General features: G+C 53.7%; 1 protein-coding gene across 5 annotated transcripts in view; it reads right to left on the minus strand.

The window, feature by feature from the left end:
* HDAC4 (histone deacetylase 4) overlaps nt 1–20,328 on the minus strand; it is a 290,774-nt gene that overhangs the window by 134,611 nt on the left and 135,835 nt on the right. For 4 of the 5 annotated variants that reach the window (XM_046018154.1, XM_046018153.1, XM_046018155.1 and 1 more), the window contains one exon: nt 18,382–18,453. In XM_046018154.1, coding sequence (XP_045874110.1) covers nt 18,382–18,453 — 72 coding nt within the window. Of the gene's footprint in view, nt 1–18,381; nt 18,454–18,991; nt 19,131–20,328 lie in introns of those variants that run through there. The other variant, XM_046018152.1, reaches the window with a different exon arrangement.

Below are 20,328 nucleotides of genomic sequence, written 5' to 3' on the forward strand. Positions count from 1 at the left end.
GCTACGTACCTTCTGACCCCCATCTGACAGATGTGGACTGGGGAGGGACAGAGAAGCAGAGAACTCCACACAGGTCCCGGTGACAGGAAGCAGAAAAGCCAAGCCCGGAGGCCCCAGCGATGTGCTCATGAGGCCGCGCGCCTTAGCCTCCCGTGTCTGCTGCACGTAGCAGGTTCCTACAAGCTCAGTGGCTCCAAGCAACACATGTGTATCCTAGAGTTCCAGAGGCCCGAAATGGGAATGGATTTTAGGGAGCTAAAAGCAAGGCGTGAGCAGGCTGCGTTCCTTCCAGAGGCTATAGGGTACAATCTGCTCCTGGCCTTCCCCAGCATCCAGGGCAGTGGGGCTCCAGGGCCCCCTGTATCTTCAAAGCCATTACTCCCATCGGTCTGACCTCTGCTGCTGTCTTCCCAGCTCCTTCTGCCACTCTGACTCCCCTGCCTCCCTTCTGGAAGGACCCTTGTGATTCCACTGGTTCACCCAGATAATTCAAGATCATCACCCATCTCAAGACCCTTAAAGGTCCATTTGCCACATAAGGTCACATACAGATACTGAATTAAGGTATGGACTTTTTTTGGCGGGTGAGCACTGTTCGACTCTAGCTCCTAGGATGAGATGAGAAAGGGGGGATAGGACTGAAACAAGGAACAGGTGGGGAGGCAACCGCGGGTTCCAGGTGCGAGCCAGTGGTGGTTGGGCTGCCACCATTAATGATGGAGAGGGGCGGTGGCCAGGCTCTACACAGAACTAATAACTTTACTGGGCACTCCGAATTTTACCCTTTTAAAATGCACAAGCCAGTGATTTTCTAGTAAATTTACCATGAAGTGCAAGCATCACCATGAACCTGTGTTAGAACACTTTCATTCCTCTGATGGACTCCTCCTTGTGTGCATGTTTTAAGGGGCAGGTGAAGGCACTTGCTAGTTGGCTGAACGCAGGACATGAGAGAGGATTTCAAGGGCAAAATGGGGGCTTCCGAGGATGGAGGCTGCACTGAGTCCGGGCTGGCATGAGAGAGCCAAGAGTCCAGTTCCAGACACTCAAGTCTGCGATGCCTATGAAACACCCAGGCAAGGACCTGAAACAAGCAGCTGGCTCTGGGATCTGGAATCGGGTAAGATCTGGGCTGAGCTAAGAATCTGGACGGCAGAAGAACCATGGCAGTGTTCTCCGTTATGAAGAATGGGACAAGGACTACTGAGGTCACCTAGGTAATGCGTCAGTAGCCCTGGGGACACCCCAGTGCTGAGATACCAGAGAGATGAGAGAAAATCTGCCCAGGGCAGTGGACAGGTAATAGGAGCGTGTGGTTCTGGAACAAGTTGCTTCTAGAAGAAGTGGTTGGTCCACTGAGTCAATATGGGGAGAGGCCATGCAAGATGAGGGCTAGAACATGGCATTCTGGGATCTGACAACAAGGAGTCATCTGTGAATACAAGGCCCTGTGCTGGGAGCCAGGAGAAAACTGGATTACCCGTGGGATGCTGCAGCCCCTCCGGGGGGCACAGCCAAACCACACAAGCTCTTCTTCTCTGCAGATGAGTGAAAGGCAGCATCAAAGACCAATGCAGGCCTCGGAATCTGAAGCAGGTAAGGGCTCGAGAGGCAGGAAGCTGAAGCACCAACCATCTGGACCCTGTCTTTCTAGAACAATATCCCCAAGGGTAGTGAAACTGGGGGATATCCCCACCGCACACACTGAACTCTGTCCAGATCTCTACCGCACTCCCACCAACCAACACTGAACTGAGAACAAAAGCTCCAAGCCCACCCTGCCTCCAGCAGCAGGAAAGAGCAGACGGGCCAGCTGGTCAGCCTGGGGGCCGGCACGGGGTGCTCATGGAGGCAGCCCCACCGCGGGCTGCACCAGCCCAGCACGACCTAGGTTCATCAGCAACCACTGGGCACCAACAGGAGCCTCTCGGGATGGCAGTGTGGGAAAGTTGAATTAAACTCCCCCATCAATCGATACTGATTCCCTTCACCCAACTCAAGAGCTGTGCCGTATCCACATCATGCCTCCAAATTTATTTAAAAAAATTTTTTTAATATAATAAACCCTAATTTGTTTAAAAAGTTAAACACGGAGTCTTAAGTGTTTACGGCTACACGGATGCTCACAGTGCGTGGTCACGCATTTCGTTCAGGCCACATGGGGCACAGCTCCCCGCATTTCGTTCAGACCCCATGGGGCACAGCTCCCCATCAGAAACCGCGGGGAAGGCTTCTGCACCGCATCTGCTCTCCTAGCTAGATGCACATGTGCACTTGTGCACTGAACATCCTGGTCAAGACCGGGAATGACAGGGGTAAGCCAGCCACAGCAGGGACCCTCCAGGGACCCTGCCCCGTGGGGAGCCCTCAAGCCAGCAGGCTTGAGCCACACCTGCTGTGCCCAGGGCCGCACCCGATCGGCACCCGCTGAGGAAGTGAAGCCTTGCTGCCCAGAGTGCACGTTACACAGTGCCGAACGCTCATGGGGTGAGCACTCAGAGGTCTGTCTTTGAACGCAAGGCCTTTTACAAAACCCAGTGTCTGAGGGTTCACTTGGCACAGTGCCGCTCCCACCAGCCCGACACCCACCTTCCCTTGGCCCTGCAACGCCTTCCCCCTTGGGGTGACCTGTTCTAGCCAGTGGCCAGGGCAGGGAAGGTGGCATTGCTGCAGACCCTGTTCAGGGAGTGGCGTGCAGGGCTCCAGCCCCAGACCCTGGGGGTAACCATCCCCACATGGGGGCTCAGAACCGGTACGGCCCTGTCCTGTAGAGAAGCGGCATCTCCAGGTGCCGGCGGTGCTCTGCCTTTTGCCAGCCTCACCTGTGGCCTCGCAGCAGGTGCAGCGCCTGCATGTGAAGAAGGCTCTTCCTGGGCGCCCAACATTCTCCAGAATTTCTAAACGCCCCAGTCCCTGGTTCAACAGAACAGAAGCAAGCAGCAGAAGATATGCTTAAGCAAGTGCTTGGTATTCCATGACATTTCCCCCTCCTGCTGGCACAGAATCTCCATGAGGCCTTCGTTAAAAAGCCCACCTCATGAAAATAGAAGCCCCCTGGCTGCCCCAAGGACAGAACAAGTGGGGGCAACTGCCAGATGACCCACGGCCCGAGGCAGCAGGAGAGGCCGGAGTGTCCTCGCTAGGGTCCATTGGTCTTGGAGTGGGGACCTGCTCCTGCCTGGCTCCACAGGGCCCTGAACATGCAGCACAGCATGAGGAGGGTTCCAGAAGTCTGAAGGACATGGGGCCCTCTTCTCCCCTTAATGATGGCCAAACTGACTGGATCTCTCTATACCCGACTTCTGGGAAACTTTAGGTCAACTTAAAATTCCTTGCATTTGGAAATGGAAGGGTAATCAAACAAATCAGATGTGGGGGAAGAAATGCAACACCATCTTCTCCCTGTTCTTGGCATAAAGCAATGCCATCCACGGGTGTTAAATAAGCCAACCACTGGCAGTGATGAACGCATTAATTACACGTCATGAAGAGAAATGACCAGAACTAAACATAACACCACCACTAACGAAATCAGAAAGCAAAGGAAAGGGGCTGGAGACAGCTTAGTGTGCGAATTATTTCATCTCCTGTGGCATCAACAAATACTGCTGAAAGTTTCCATGTCAGAAAATAGCTGCTCATCTAAATATATGACCTTGCACATCATCCCACAACAGAGAGGACACAGCCTCACGAATGGCCAGCAGGACACACAACCGCACACACTGAACCAGAAAAAAAGGCCAGAGAAAGCCCATGTGCAAGAAACCAAAAGAACAGAAGCATTAAATTCAGAAAACAGAATATAAAATTGGATGAAAAACAGAATCAAATACATTCATTGTGTCCCCAAATGTAAATGGGGTATGTTCCCATGAAAATGATCAGACTGGGTAAAAAAAAAAAAACCAAAAAAAAAAAAACAAAACAACATATATGTGTACAGAGAAGCCAGCTACGAGGCTCAAACTGAACAGAAAAAAAAAGGGCACAAGAGACAAATCGCAAGAGAAAGAGATCTAAGATCAAAATACCACTATGGGAAGATTTAATCCAAAGCTAATGCAAAATGCAAAACAAGGTACAGGCCACGTCATTAGTCTAAGGTATATAATTTACCACAAGAATACGGTTATGGGAGGGAAATGTGGGAAAAGAGAACACACAGAAACCCAAGCAGAACTGGACGGAAAGAGCAAACTGGCCGGAGATGTGGGTTCATTCCTGTACAAGGAGGGCATCACAACAGGAAGCAGGAGCATGCGGGAGACCGGAATAATAGAACGAACCCTTCAGTAAATGATATGCCCCAAACTCTGTCATGAAAGACTGATTCTTCCTTCTCAAGCTCCTACGGAACATTCACCAAAATCAATGCCACATGGAGAACACAGAAGATTTCCAAACACATACAAAAACCCACCCAGTACAGACAGCAATCCCGGAGCGCACTGCCACGGAATGAGGCCGAAACAAAACATGCAGAAACAAGAGCACCAAACACTTTTCCTTTCAACGTTCAAAAACCCAACGTGAAAATGAAGAGTGTGTAAAATAAAGAAAAGGAACACATCGGGTATCGAGGATGGCAGGGACTGCTCAGAAAGCTCAGAAAGGAATTCACAGTCTTATACACTTAATTAAGAGAAGGAATCGAAACAAATAAATGAAGCCCTGGACTCAAAAAGTTAGAATAAGAACCAGAAAATTAAACCATATGCTGTTCAAGGAAAAAGAGGAAGAAGATCATGCAGATTACAGAAATTAAAGGAATTACTGATTCAGGGCCCTGAAACTCAGGAACCCGATAAAAGCAGCTAGGGGCCGTTGGGCAGTGAGGACAGCCTCGGTGCTTTTCCGGGAGGGGGATGGAGAGCAGTACAGCTGAAGAAGGCTTTCAGGAACCAGTCCCACAATTGTAACAAAACAAAACAACATTTTCATTATAAAAACCTTCAATGGTGCACAGAACCAGGGAGGAATATGGCAAACACCCACGCGTGCAGCTTGAACACTTATCAATATTTGCCATTTTGTTTCATCTATTAATATTCATTTTTTGCAATCCCATGGAATAAAATATCTCAACTTTAAACTGGTAAAAGCTTGAAAACAGTTGAGTCATACCGCTTTTAAAAAGTTTCTTCTCATTAATAATGATCATGAATTTAAAAATAATGATATTAACGGAACTTGTCAATGTCGCACAGCCAGGTGCCAGGTCCCTTGGACCAAAAGGTCCGCTTGACCCTGGTGTCAGCATGCTCTGAGAGTCGGCGACAAGAAAACCACACCCGGAAGAAGGGCTAGTTCCACAGCTGTCGGTACCGTCAAGGGTTGCTGGAAATGTGGGATAAACTTCAAAATCCTGTCTGTGGCCAAACTCCCCACTGGTGGGGAGCCATGCCTGGACTGCCCATACTACTTGGCTAGACTCTCTTCTGCTGAATGCTTTTTCAAAGAAGTCCTATTACATGACAAGCCCAAACCCCTGAAGTTCTTGCGGACCCTGAAGAACTGGCCCTTTCGTAACAGGTGGCTTCAATGGTGTTTTCTCCCGAGTGATAGCTGCGTCCTCCACGCGGGAAGCTTTACCCAAATACCTGTTCCAAATCTGACTCTACAGGAGATAATATGACTTCCATACAAGCGGGGCTCCGGGGACCGCTCCGCGGTGAGGTCTTAGAGGGACGCCACCTTGCCACAAGTAAGCCTAGTGCAGAAACACATGCCACTTCTCATGTCGACTTTTCTGGCCTTCCCGACAGCCCATGATGTCATTTTAATGGGATCTCGTGTGCGTAAGTTCCCATGCGCTGCCTGCACCAGCGAGGGTTCTCTCTGGAGGGAGCAAAACCATCTGTACTCCTCTGCTCTGTGAGCGAACGAAGAAGCAAGTGCTAGATTCTCCCCCACTCCCTATTTCAGAGGATCCTTAAAGCTCTTTAGAAAACCTTTTTAACGTTTCTAATTTTTCTGTATCCTGCAGGAAGAAAAACTGCTTTTTGGAAATATTTGCAAGCTCAAATTGAGCAAGATCTGTAAATAAAAACCTGGCATCCAGTTGGAGTTTGGCTTTTGAGAAGTGCCCAAATGCACTTCCGGAAAACTATAAATAGAACCAAGCCGCGCCCCATGCAAAAAATGGTGAAATGTCCTTTAAGTTCTCCTATATAAACGCAGCTATCAGAGACAAACAAGACTTCCAGAAGTCAGGGAGAGACGGAGCAATCCGTCTGAGAGTCTGCAATCTCTGTTTTATAAACAAGGTGCTGCTCCACGAGCGCACAAAGATCACGCACTCACAGTGGAAAGGCAGGAAGATGTGAACGGAGGTTGAGCACAGAGGACTCACACGGAGTGCTGTGCCAGGGGACCCGCCTCCTCCTCCCCACTGCCCCTGCCCAGTGCAGGGAAGTGCTCCTGCCCAGGTTGCCCAGCCAGTTCCTGGGGCCCCTGCTCCCAGCCAGTCGTCCCTGCCCCCCTTACCTGCCCCACGCCCCGGGGCCTCGGCAGGGCTCACACTGGCACAGATCACAGGTTATTCTCGGAAAGCCATTTTGATTATCCTCAACTCAGTGGATAAAAATACAGCATTTGAAAGTGGAAAATAGTTCCAGTGGTCGAGGAAGGCCACAAATCTCTATGATAGGCACTGCCCGTTGCAGTTATGTAAGGTCAAGGTCACGGAACATGAAGAAGGCCTTTCACTGTTTCCTTCTTAGCAACTCCAAACCAACGTCTGCTTATGTGTTTCACCTAACAGCTGGGAGGCACCACCGCCAGTATTACCTAACACTGAGTGCTGAAATATTTAAAAATAGAAGGTGTTTCCTGCACTTGGCAGAAGGAGAAGAGGGCAGCGAAGAGGCCCTGTGAGGCGGGGCTGCACTTCTTGGGGTGAGCCAGCCCTTCCAGCAGGAGCACCCCCCTCTCCAGGCGGCCATGCACTCCACCAGGCTCTCTGGACCTGGGGTGCCCCACCCCACCCCAAATACCCAACATGGAACACAGCAGCGTTTAAGAGCTTTGTGGGTCACGGGCAGGGGGACCATCCAACAGGAGGCAGGAAAGGCAGGGTTTTGGTGTGTGCTGGGGTGGGGGAAGAAGTGGGGGTTCAGGTTCAGACTTGAACATCTAGACGCATGTTAAACACTCAGCCCCTTAATGGCCATGTAACCTGGGGTCCTAACAAGTGGTGGCTTCTTGCTGTTCTCATGGGGGGGGGTTCCAAGGCCCAGCAGCGCGAAGTGCTAGCAGGACGGCAGGGGAGAGGCGGGGACAGCACCCACTGCTGCGATTCCCCCATGACTGCCGGAAGGACTGGTGATCCCGTGCCATGGTGCAGGCCTTTTTCTAGCGTGCACATGCATGCTGGCAGTCACCACACCACAAGAGCCCCTGGCTCAAAGTACAAATCGGGAAAAAAATGCACAGGTAACTCTAAGCAAACAGTGTCTATAAAAAAATTAGGAACAATGTCTACTCTACAGACATGGCATGGAGATTTCATTTCCATACCATCTGTAGGCCAGTGACTCCCAATGTTAGGCCTCCAGCCTCAGCCGACCTCCACACTGGGGCTCATGCTCACACCTGCCTTCTCGACATCTCCAATGGGGCACAACTTTCCAACAGTCTCCCCAAGAGCAGCTTCGTCCGCGTCCCCACCTAAATTCATGGCAACTCCGCCATCCACATGCTCAGAGCCCAGACCACAGGATCATTCCCGCCTCTGCTTCCCTCACAGCTCACTGGCACCTCCAGTGAATCCCACATACGTCCAGTATTTCCAGACTCTGAACCATGTTACCATGCTTGCTGCCTCTATCCAGCCTGAGCCAGGCCCTCCGTCCCTCACCCCTCCCATGTGTCTGTCACTGTAGCACAAAGCGAGGGGTGTCATTCCTCTGCTCAGAACCTCCAAGAGTTCCCCACTCTCTCAAGAACAAAGCCCTACCTTGCAGGATGGCTGCAAGTCCTCATGGACCCACAGCCACTCCAGACCTTGCAAGAACGCTCCTCCTCTCCGGCCTCCTGGCTAGCCCCAGGCCACCCCCTCTGGCCTCTGCACCAGCCACTCAGCACCAGCAAGTCCCGACCGGCCTACCCTGTCCCCTGATGAAAAGTCCTGCATGTCTGAGCTCCCCCCTCCACCCAGCTTCCCAGGTCTAGGACATTCGGTGCCCCCGAGCTTGAGCCGTGAACACGTTCGGAAGCCGGCGCCCAGCACCAGAGAATGCCACTCTGCTCGAGTACACCCCGAGACTCACAGAAATGGACCAGAGCGCCAGCCTCAGTCAACTCCACGGGCATGATCGTTTCCCACCACGACCCGCTAGCTGAAAAATCAGTCACAGAAAGACGACTTGAAAAACGCTATACCTTCAGATGAGACACACTTTAAATATCTCAATTTTTCAAAGAAAACAGAATCATCAAACAAAATTTAAAGCGACTACAAAGTAAATACTTTGAATGAGAACTTACAAAAGCACTTGTGCCCGCAGAGAAGCGTGTGACCATGTACGCTGACATCCAAAGGAAGAAAGGTTAGAAATTAATGTGTCACACGTTCAACCTGAGGCTTTAGGACACAAATGTCCGAATGAGGCCCCAAGGAACAGAACAGAGATGAGAATGGGAGTCAGGGGACGGCAGAGGCAGAAGCTGGGTCTCTGAAGGACAGTAAACACACAGATCTGACAGGACATGCAGTGTGCCCTTGGCTCCAAGGCCATCAGACCCAGCCATCCTCCATACTCATCGTGAAAACTTCTAGACCCCAGCCACCTCCAGGGCCGCCCATGCCTCGGAGCCGGCCCAGGAGCTGGAGAAGGTCTGCCATGCAGGTCCCAGGTCCCCTCAGTGATCCTGGCCCAAAGCCCAGGGGTTCTGTGAGGCATCCACAGCCCGAGAGGAGCTTCAGCCCCTTCCGCGAGGGCTCTAGACGACAGCGGCCGGCCCCCACCGGCCACTTCCCGCCTGCTCCGGCCCGGCTCCCCTGGAGATGCAGCATCGGTCTGGATTTGGGTCTACAGCATCCCGGGCAGTTGGCACCGCTGTGGGGCTCCAGACACAGGGACCTCTCCTGCACGGAATGTGGCCACAGTGGGACTGAGCCCTAGAAGTGAAATCCTGTCCCAAGCAGAATGGGGGCGAGGCTGACAAGGCCATTCCCTGACCCAGGCTGAAGGTCCTGAAGACCTCCCTGAGGGCTCCACGGACTATCTGGGCTTGTGTCCCTCCCACCCCGCTGTCTGGACGTGCAGGACACAGAGCTGGTGAGAAAAGACGAAAGCATGAAGGTCAGATGCCTCGGTCAGTCCTGGGCACATGTCTGCAAAGGGTGGAGCCTCCCATCACACACCCCACGGGAAGTCAGCCTTGGGAAAAACCCTTCCTTCCACCTCATGATCGCCTTCAAGTATCCGCGAGGGCCGTAAGGGACGGTCCCTACTTTCTGCAGCTACGCAGATTCCAGTCACTGCTGCCATTGCCACATCTGGGCTTGTGGGGACAAGCACCTGGTTTCTGGCGCATCAGGGCACAGGGAGCCATTTCTCCAGACACCCCCAAGTCCCCGCTGTGCTGTAACCAGCAAACCCCAGCTTTCAAAGGGCTCCTGTTCCCTGCTCTGGGCCCCAAGGCCTGCTCTTCATAATTCTGTGAGCCTATGGCCACAGCAGCAAGACAAAATTTAATGGGTTAGGACAGCTCGTGATAAACAACAACAACCCAAACAATCTAATTTCCACCCAGGATAGGAAAGGCCTTTGTGTGCCTCCCTCAAACACGGAGGACACTGAAGAAGCGGGCCCGCAGAGGAGGTGTGGCCATCCAGCAGAGTGGGCCTCGCCTGGGGTGGGGGGCACTCAGCCAGCCGGGCGGGGGGGAGGGGTGTCACTGGAGAGGCATAAGAGTGCATTTCTGGTGAAAAATGGCAGATCGAATACCATCGCTTATCCCTGCTCTCCCGAAATCCCACTAAGACAGTATGGATTGTTTAAAAAAAAAAACAACAAAAAAAACCCAACAGAAACAAACAAAATGCAAGTAAGAGAACAAGTTCTCAAAGTCAGAAAGAACACGGTGAACGCTGGGCACCTACCTTATGAGATACAAGAAACTGAACCCTCCCCTGTGGCGGGGAAGGGAGGGTCTGCTTTCAGGCGCAAAGCCTCCAGAAAAGGCTCAGTAGTTTTCGGGAGATGGAACGTCTATCCTGGGGGCACAGAGGTACCCGGACTCCTTGTGTATCCCGCATGGCTGGAGAAGCCAGAGGCTCCCTTTCTGGAAGGCAAGGCAGCAGATGGACGGGCCCGAGAGCACAGATGGGGCAGGCTGCGCAGGGGCAGCCTGGCTGTTCACCCCAGGTTGTGGTGGCCCAGGTCTGCACCCTCCCAGGGAGGCTGGCAGGTTTGATGAACATGTCCACACAGGTTGGGGGAGCCCCAGCTACCAGGACCACCACACCCCGGAGGGTCCCCCCTCCCCCCGGGTGCCCTCTTCCAAAGACAAGCAGATAGTTGGGGGCACTAGACTGCTGAGAAAACTATCCCCATATGAGACAGAGCCCATGCAGACAGACATCAGGACCCTGTGCCCAGGCAGACGGTGCCATTCCAGACAGAAGGGCAGACACACCATCCAGGTGGCCAACAGGATGGGCAGCAAGGCTGTGGAAGAGAAGGGGACCATCAGTATTCAGAGGGAAGACGGTTTCCAAAGCCCAAATCCACAAGCCAGATGGCAGACCACAGTGTCATTCTGAGGGCAAATGTCACTTCCTTCACAACAGTGCCAGGGTCACCCCAGCTCAGCCGGGCATGGATGAGAGCCCACAGCACACCTCTGCCACCCTGAGGGGAACTCGGCCACTCTGCGGGCTCTGTACTCCAGGAAAGTGGCGCCCCAGGAAGAGGCCACAGGGCCAGGTCCCGAGCCCAGGCTGGAATAGGGCACCCTCTAGCTGGGCAGCAATGAACATGGACTTCTGCCACATTTGGCACCAGACACCTCCACATGTGTCCCTCTCTCCAGAGTTTCTCGGCACGCCAGACCGCATCCCGGAGATCCTGTCTGGGGAGGTTTGGGAGCACACACGTTAAAGCACAAGGAAAAGAAAGGAAGAAGAGGCCAGGTGGTGAGTGACGGGGACCGAGGGGCACCAGCTAGCTCTCTGGCACATGCGGGGCCTGCAGCAGGAGGCCCTTTATGCGCCCAGAGAATCTGAGAAGCAACAGCGCTCGGTGAGCCAAACCGCCACGGGTCCCCCGAGGGCTCATAGCTCCGGGATGCGGACAGGCCAGGCTGTGGACCCTCCGATGGCTCACGCTCTAGGACGCAGATAGGCTGGGCCGCGGGTCCTGGGATGTCTCAAAGCTCTGGGACGCAGACAGGCCAGGCCGTGGGCTCCCATCCTGCTGGGCTCCCAGGGCTGGGGACACAGCCCACAGCCCAGCACCTATGAAGGCCAGTGTCAATGAGTGAAGTGGGCGCCATGGAGGGAGAGGGGCTTCACAGGACTGAAAGCAGACACAATAGAGTGAGCCCTGTCTTTGGAAACACCGTCCTGAGGCACAAAAGCACAAAACCCAAAACTTCACACCACAAAGCACTACACTTAGGAAATAATCCATGTTCTCTCTTGTAAATTCCTCCCAGCAATGAATTCACGGACTCCCGAGAAAAGCAGCAGGCTGGTGGGTAATTTGGGGAAGGGTCTGGGAGGAACCAGCCAGGCGCTGTAGTCCTGGATCTGAGGAGTGTTTGTCCCTCTCCTCCCTGACACGTGGATTTCGGGCCGAAGGAAGGCTCACACCACCATGGTCTTCACTTTAGATGATGCGCCCGCGAGTCTGGTGCCCCTGCACGGCCGTGGGCACCATCCTGCTGACTCATAGCTCCTTGAGTCCTCCCCACAGGCCCAGACCCGCTCACCAGGCTTGGCACCCACCAGGGTACTGGACGTTGTGGAGGTCTGTGCACCTGATGCAGGAAAAAGCAGACATGGCTCCAACTTTAGAAAATACAGAGCCAAGGCCCAAGAAGACCAGAACCCTCACAGGAGACAGTCTCTGTGTAACGCAAAGCATTTCAATGCGAGGTTCCCTGTGTCACTGGTTTTGCTTCCTTTTACACGGGAGTCCAAGAGCTGCCATCGCAAAGAGTTCTGGGCTGGGGGAGAGGGATGTGCAAGCCTTGGAGGACCAGAGCAGCCGAGCGCCTGGCCACAGGCCGACTGGAGGGTATGGGACAGAGGACGGTGGAGAGCTGCACGAGACCCCTCCTGTGTGCACGTGCTGTGCCCAAGATGCCACCATGCCTCCCGGCACCACGAGACCCCAAGGACCACCCAGGCTCAGAGGCCTGGCTGCCTGCCGGAGGCCATGCAGCCCATCAGAGTTGGGCCGACCCGCAGAGCTGCTGGGCTCCCAGGCCTGACCCTGCACTCAGGTCTTTCCATCTGCAGTCCAACGTGGGAGCACATGGGGTGGAGCAAGGGAGGGAGGAGCAGGACACAGGCACACTGTGTGCCTGTGCCCCAGGGGACGGGGCTCCTGGCCCCATGGCCTTCCCACACTCGGAGCGCCCCCAGGAGGGCACAGACGTGACAGGAGAGTGGGAAGGAGCCAAGAGTGCGGAGAAAGCCAGGCTGCCCTGGCAAGTTCCGGCAGGACGGGCTGGGAGCCCAGAAAGGACGGAGGAAGGACATGTGCGGGGTGCGCAGCCTTGGAAGCGACGCCTTTTCACAATTCTGACTGGTGAGGACCCTCAACCGCAGAAGGGAAAGTGGAATTTGAGGATTCCTCAGCAGCACCCCCAGAGAAAAAGGCCGTGTCGAAGCTGGAGGGCGCGGGGCAACACCCTTTAGTCCAGAATGACCTCCCAGGGTGAGCCCACGGCCCCTGTGAACAGCTGCTGGTGCACACCACACACGAGCATGTGCCCGGCCTCTGGGGCCACAACTGCAGGCACCAGCGGGGCTCGGGGCCACAGGCTCCTACAGAGGGCCTCATATGACTGGTGGCTGCTCACGCAGGGTCCCGGGCGAACCTAGTGGATGGAGGCAGGTGAACACTTCTCGGCACCCACTCAGGCTGATCAGGTGCATCCAAATGTGGGATTTTGTCCCTAAATTTTTCAAACTGTGGGGTCTGACTATGTATCTTTATGCTCTAGATTTTATTGTTCCCACAAACTGAAAGCACATGAGCCAGCAGGAGGAGCACAGCAGCCCCCGGGAGGCCGGGGATCATGCTCATATAGCGTGGCCCATTGGCACGGGGTGCCTCCCACACCCCTGCACCTGTGTCCACAGGTTGGGGGGCCAGAGCACGCTCCCCAGGGCACGGCCTCCTGCTGGGCAGAGCCGGGCGAGTCCTGAGTGACACAGCGCCAGGATGAGGAAACCGAAGAAGGTGGCCTCTGTCCTGCTGGCCCTGCCTGGCACTGCAGCAGGAGCACCCAAGGCGGCACAGTCCTTCACCGCCCTCGACCGTGCCCATCCCAAGCCCAGAGACCCACTTCCTGTCACACACACGACGGGGGCTGTGCCAGAGAAGAATTGCCATGGGGGCCTGGTTCCCAGGGGGATCGACCAGTTAAAGTAACTCATCACCTCGGAAGCTGGTAAGGGAGGTTTTCTGGTGCTTTCCCGGGGTCCTTCAGGGGTCCCACATATCGCATATTTGCATTTCCGTCACCAGGTGAGTCTTCTCTCACCAAAACCAAATGACAGTCTGAGAAACATGGCTGGGAGGCAGTAGAAGCTTCTGGCTCTAGCAAGTCTCACCCAGCTCCTGCTCCAAAATTCAAGACGAGGGTCAGGAAATCCAACAACCTCTTGCCAGTGTGCGGGTCGATACTCTTTAAGATGTGGGAATCCATGTCTAAAGTTAAGCTTTATTTTTTGCTCAGTTTGGGTAAGTTCTCTTGAGTTTCTGTAATTTCTTCAAAAGTCCAGAATTTTCTTTCTAAAAATTGCACTTTGTTGTACAGCCTCAAACAGAAACCTCCCTGAGCCACACATGCTTTAGCGACACACGTCTGGAGGCAATGGTGCCTGAATCCCACACCCATGGAACATGCCGGAGCTTCTCATCCACGCAGCTCCCATCCTTCGACTCGGCCGCCACGTCCTCCTGGGCACAGGGGTCACAACACTCTGAGGTGGTCTCTCCTCCAGCAGCACAGAGCAGAGGTCTTGCCCCGTAATTTACATGCTGGGTGTCCTTAGAGAGTGCTCCTGCCCCAAGGTTCCCTGTCCCCTCTCCACGGGGCCAGCAAGGCCCTTGGCTGCTGTGATGAGTGCACGCGTGACGGACAGCAGCCCCTCAGCAGGCCATTGCATCAACAGTCAGTGCTTAATATGTGCATTCTGTTCTTTTTTTTGGGTAAAGGTTTTGTTTATTTCAGAGAGAGAGACAGAGAAAGAGAGAGAGACAGAGACAGAGATAGCAAGAGAGCACAAGCAGGGAGGAGAGGAAGAAGCAGGCTTCCCACTTATCAGGGAGCCTGATGCCGGACTCGATCCCAGGACCCTGGGATCATGACCTGGACCTGAGCCAAAGGCAGCTGCTTAACTGACTGAGCCACCAGGCACCCTGGGCCCCCTGTTCTTATTCAGGTCTTGTTTTCTTCCACTTTGTTCCTGGATGACAGAGGCACTGTTCTCAACCCCTTCAACTCAATCTAGGGTGCTGCAGGCCTCCTGGCGTCCGCACCGTGCAGTGCCAAGCGAGCTCCCCTTCCGATTCTGGAAGCCAACCCCCAAAACATTCAGTACCATGACTCTCTTCCGTAATAAACACGCATTGTTTTTGTAGTCAGAGGGAAAAGTCTGTTACTTCAAAAATATAACAATGATTCACAAATGAGTTACTTAAATGTCTCTCAAGTCCCCCACGACCCAGACCCCAGCTCAGGTGGGCATTTCTTACTCCCCTCAAACTCCGACATCTCTCCCCACCTAACTGAGCTGCTGACATGGCTTCCCGGCAGTCCCACCAGGCCACAGGGCCTGCACCCTGAGTCCCCAGCCAGGGCGAGGAAGCACAGCCTCCGGGAAGGGGGAACAGGTGTAGCCACATCTGTAACTGCGCCACTTCACTTCCTCAAGAAACAAAGGACTGGGATGCTAACCGGGAGTCACAGTGACAAGATCAGTTGGAAAAGAAAACAAAAAAAGAAAACCCTTGTTTACATCAAGGACATTGCAGGGGATGGTGAAGAAAGCAGAATTAACCCATACTAAAAAGCCTTTTGACTTTTTTCTTCAACAATTCAGACTTTTCTACCAGGAGGTATTCTTGCGTGAACTATCTCACACCTCAATTCAAGATGGCGCACCAAGAAAAGAAGGGATGCGTATTTTCTACCTAAAGCCAGACATCATGAAGACAAACCACACATCAAGGGAACCATTACCAGGCGCCACTCTCCCCAAGTAAAGGGCCCAGGAGTGAGACCAGACCAACAGAATGGGGGCCGTGCACCCCTCCCCACGCAGAGGACAAGTTCCCATGGGAAGGTTGGAGTCACTCCTGCGAATCACATACGAGTATCATGTTATCACACCGCTGAGTGTCAAGGTTAAACTCAGTGGGGAGGAAATCTGCTGGGGCAAATTAGGATTGACAGAAAAGTCATCGAAGAACTGTATAGTGACATCAGTGTGGCCATAAAGGAGTTTTCATATTAAGTTTCAAATTCTGTTTCCTTATAGGACATGATTTAGAGTGGCCTGGAATGGACTGAGCATGGAGGGGCTAAAAAGGCCTCTTGCTCCAGCAGCTTCTGAAGCAGCCCTCAACCTGCAAGCTTCGTGCCCAGAGTCACACCTATACCATGCACGTGCCTCCCTCCTGGCAGGCTGCCCCTGGGCATGGCTTCCACACTGTGGGCATGGCTTCCACACTGCAGACACTGCCCGCCAGTGAGGGAGGAAACGTGGCATTGTCCCCCCACCCCACTCTGACCAGCGGGGGGGTCTGGCTACCAGGAAGTTAAACAACTTGGTTCAATGTCATGGGGCCATGCTCCCCAAGACACCATTTCTCAAGTTGGGTGGGTCCCCTCAAAGGAGAGGAGTAGAAGAGGCCCTTCAGGATCGTCCAAGGACCCTGAAGCGGCTGTCACAATTAAGTCACACACCATCTTCAGTATGTCTGTCAACGGGACATGAAGAGAAGACACCTGTCCAGGAACTACTAAAAATCAGACACATGTGTGATTCTTTTTTTTTCCTTTTCTTTTTTTTTTTTAAAGATTTATTTATTTATTTGACAGAGAGAGAGAGACCACAAGTAGGCAGAGAGGCAGGCAGAGAGAGAGGAAGAAGCAGGCTCCCTGCCAAGCAGAGAGCCCGATGAGGGACTCGATCCCAGGACCCTAAGATCATGACCCGAGCCGAAGGCAGAGGCTTAACCCACTGAGCCACCCAGCCGCCCCACATGTGTGATTCTTTTAAGAATCCTGCAGAAAGGGACACCTGGGTGGCCTAGTTGGTTAAGCGACTGCCTTTGGCTCAGGTCATGATCCCAGAGTCCTGGGATCGAGTCCTACATTGGGCTCCCAGCTCCACAGAGAGTCTTCTTCTCCCTCTGACCTTCTTCCCTCTCATGCTCTCTCTCACTCTCTCTCTCAAATAAATAAATGGAGTCTTAAAAAAAAAAAGAATCCTGCAGAGAAGGATTATCCCCATCTACGAAACGATCAGCCTCAGGTCAGAAACGATCAGCCTCAGGTCAGAGTCAGTGGGTCAGCAGGAGCCCAGGTCCCCTATGAATCTGAAGCCCACAGGCTGTCTCACCCTAAGCCATATCAGGTCTCAACAGGGCATATGTCCTTTCCAAGCCAGAAAACTAATCAGGAGCCCACCTCTTTCTGGTCCACCTGGAAACAACTACTTCCCACCTTCGTGGTCTATGGGGCTGTCTAGGAAGCCTCTTTCTCTGTCCCACACCCAGGGGGGACAGGAACACTAGGAAGCTGCCTGAAGACACCCAACCACCCACGGACTCCGTGTTCAGGCAACAGCAACACTGGTGATGTGAGCCCAGGAGGAAATGAGAATCAAAGCGGTTTCCGTCACACAGGCTGCACGTAAAACCTGAGCATCTCACAGGCTATTCCAAAGCCCCCCTTCCTGCACCTGAGGTGAAAAGTCAAGGTGTGCGGAAGGGGGTCGTGGAGAAGAGGCATGGAAATGGAAGACAGAGTGGGCTGTGAGCATCCCAGGGGATGGCCAGGAGAGCACCCATGGTTCCAGGGACACGGAACACCAGAGCGCCGTCCAGGAACCTTTGCAGAGAATCAATGGGAGCTTTGTGTGTGGGGAGACGCCAGGAATAACCCTTGGCAGAGAATGGAGCATCACTATGCAAGGAAGGACATCCCTTTCTCGCCACTTCCAGCCTCTGTTTAAGGGGACCAGGGGCAGAGGCAGGTGCCCATCACCTCCCTGTCCCGGCCAGCACTGCCCGCAGTGGGGGCGGGCAGGGTGGCACCCAGGAAGGCTGGGGTCCAGGAGGTGCTGCAGAGCCAAGACCACTGAGATAGGGGCCTCGGGGTGTGGCGAAGGCAAGGGTCCAGCTGCGCAGTCTTGAAACGCAGGCTCAGGAGTCTACAGTGCACTCACACCCTGGCCCTTTAGAGGTTTGCCTTTCTCTTAATAAGGCCAAGCAGCTGGCACAGAACAAATGGTGCCCAGGCTCTGAGCTGACATCCTGGAGTCACTACATGGGGCCCGGGACAGGGAGAGGGGGCTGTTTTAACAAAAAAAGAAAAAAAAAATGTTTCCACGCCATTTAGATTTGGAAAGCGTTGCTTAAAGCATGAAATGTAGAAAGATTATATATGGAATAAAGGACATAATCATGGCTGATTTTCTTTCGCTCACTTAAAAAAAAAAAAAGTAAAAGGCACTTGGGAGACAAGTTATGGAGAGCCTCGGCTGTGAGAAGCCTGGGCCGGGGTAGGTGAGAGGCGTGACCCTCCCGCGTCCCGTGGCTGCCGGCAGCCCGACCTCGCCAGGCAGGGGACGTCTGGTCCTACCTCCAGCTCAGAACTCTGCCCCACAGGGTCCTCCTATGGATCGGCTCTGTGGTAACATCTCAAAAGAGCAGTTGGCACTTTCGGTAAGAACACGCCCTCCGGAGCTCAAGACAGAAAAGAGCCACAATTCCCTTCCTCTTGAATAGCCAATGCCTAACCAGCTTCCGCGACAGACGGCCTATTTTCCCCCAGGAGACTGCACGGGGTCAGACAATCTGAGGGCCTACCTGCTCCCTCCAGACACCCCCCCACATGTGGAGGGGCCTCCAAACAGCACTTTGAGGGAGCCCAAGCCCCCCCAGGCCGGGCGAGTGGACTTACCCGTGCTGGGCATGTGGTTCACACGGGCTGGATTCAGCAGTTCCACGGGCTGGTCTCGGCCAGAAAGTCCATCTGGAGAAGAGAGAAAGCACTGGGCTTCAGAAGTGGCTCGCATTCCCGTGCAAACACTTCACACTCAGGAGTCTACAGGGAGACTCCTGGCAAACAGGGAAATGCATGTGTCCTTCTTACTTTCAGAGGAGAACAGGTTGGATTCCATCACACGTTATTTTTATTTGCTGAATCAGAAAATGAAAAACCCCTTGCAGAACAACCAAAATAGCCCCCAAGTGAAAGATGGCCCACAGGGGAGCTGGGCCTCCGGACGCCTGTGCGGCTGGGCCGTCAGGGCTCATGTCTGTCTCGCGGCCACGTTACACCTCCTCGCGTTCGTCAGAACGGCTTTTCTGCCCAGACCACAAGCAGTGAGAGGATCAAAACACAGGGGCTGTTCCTCCTGTTCCCAGATGCTGACAAACAGCCTGGGGTGTTTGCAGAAACCCAGCCCTGGGAGGCCCCGCTGAAAACAGCTGTGGGGGTGCCTGGGGGGCCCTCCAGGAAACCAAGACACCCAAACAGCTCTCAGAAAAGCACTTGGCCAGGTACTCACGATGTAAAGAATCACTTCTCCCCGCCTGGATCCCGGCCCTGTTTCTGTCTCTCCAGGCTGAGCGCAAAGATGGGAGCTGGAAGCCAGCCACCACCCAAACCCGGAGCAGGCTGCTTTTAGACTGCCCGAGACTTTCCATATTCTCTCAGATAGGAAAGAAAGAAAACTCTGGCAAAACTTCCAGGAATCACACTTTGGGTTTAAAATTAGCTCCTGACAAGCGGTGTAAATCGGCCTGCAATGACAGGCGTGTCACGAGGACGCTGACGTGGCGGTCACTCTCGTGATTTAAGGAGAGAGCGCCGGGTTCACGGGCACCCTGGGCTCCCCGCTTCAGACAAAGCAAGTGACATCAGATCTACGGACTGTACTAGAACCCTGCTTCTCACCCACCCTGGGTAACCCCTCGCATGCCCTTCACATGGAGTGTAACGCAGCCCATGTGTCTCTGAAAATGTTCACAATCCAAGGACAAAAACAACCACCTGGAGGAGAGCCGAACGTGTGCTCCTGAGGCCCCCAAAGAAGTCAGGGAACTAGGGCTTCTCGCACCTGCACAACCAGGAGAGTCCACCACGGGGCACCACAGGGACTCTTCTCCCCAAACCAGCAACATACCCCTGCGGTCACAGCAGTGACCAGGCACCTCCGGGGCTAAGATAGTCCAGGCTCCCTGAGCCAGGAGGACCGCCTGGCTGGGTCATATCTTGGAAGCGAACAGCAGGCCCCAACACCCCGACAAGGAGCATGAGAGCTTCTCCCATGGACCAGGACTAGCCCCGACAGCCCAGGGGCTGACCTGTGAGCCTAGCACTCTGCCACGTGGGCGCTGTCACTGCCCAGAGAGAGACCTGGAGACGGTAACCGAAAAGCCCTCTGGAACTTTTTTTCAAGAAAATAAGTAAGTGAAACTCATTTTGCTTCTGGATAAGGTTACAATTTCATGTTCAAAAATATAAAATTGATAAAAGTATACACTTTTTTTTTTTAAATTTGAATTCCACTGTAAATACCTTCAGGAATACCAGAAGGCCCCTCTGAAAATCCTAATCAAGCTGCAGTTTGTCAGTGGGCAAGAGTTAGGGCCATGGTGCTTGGGACGCCATCCCGTTCAGGGCTCCGCAGCTAGGTTCAAAGGAGGACCTCAGCTTCCAGCTGAGTGAAGGCTAAAGAACCAGAAGCGATTGAGAAATCAAGAAGCCAGCAAGGTTTCTGGAGGAACCTCCGAATTCTGGGAGCAGTCAGGGGCAGCAGCACCGGGCCAGCATCCTAGCTTACAGAAAGACCTTTCCTTGAGTTTGGGATTGAACTTTTTCTGTCGGCCCCAAGCCCCAGAG

Source organism: Meles meles, chromosome 9 (genome assembly GCF_922984935.1).
Source record: "Meles meles chromosome 9, mMelMel3.1 paternal haplotype, whole genome shotgun sequence".
Lineage (NCBI taxonomy): Eukaryota > Metazoa > Chordata > Mammalia > Carnivora > Mustelidae > Meles > Meles meles.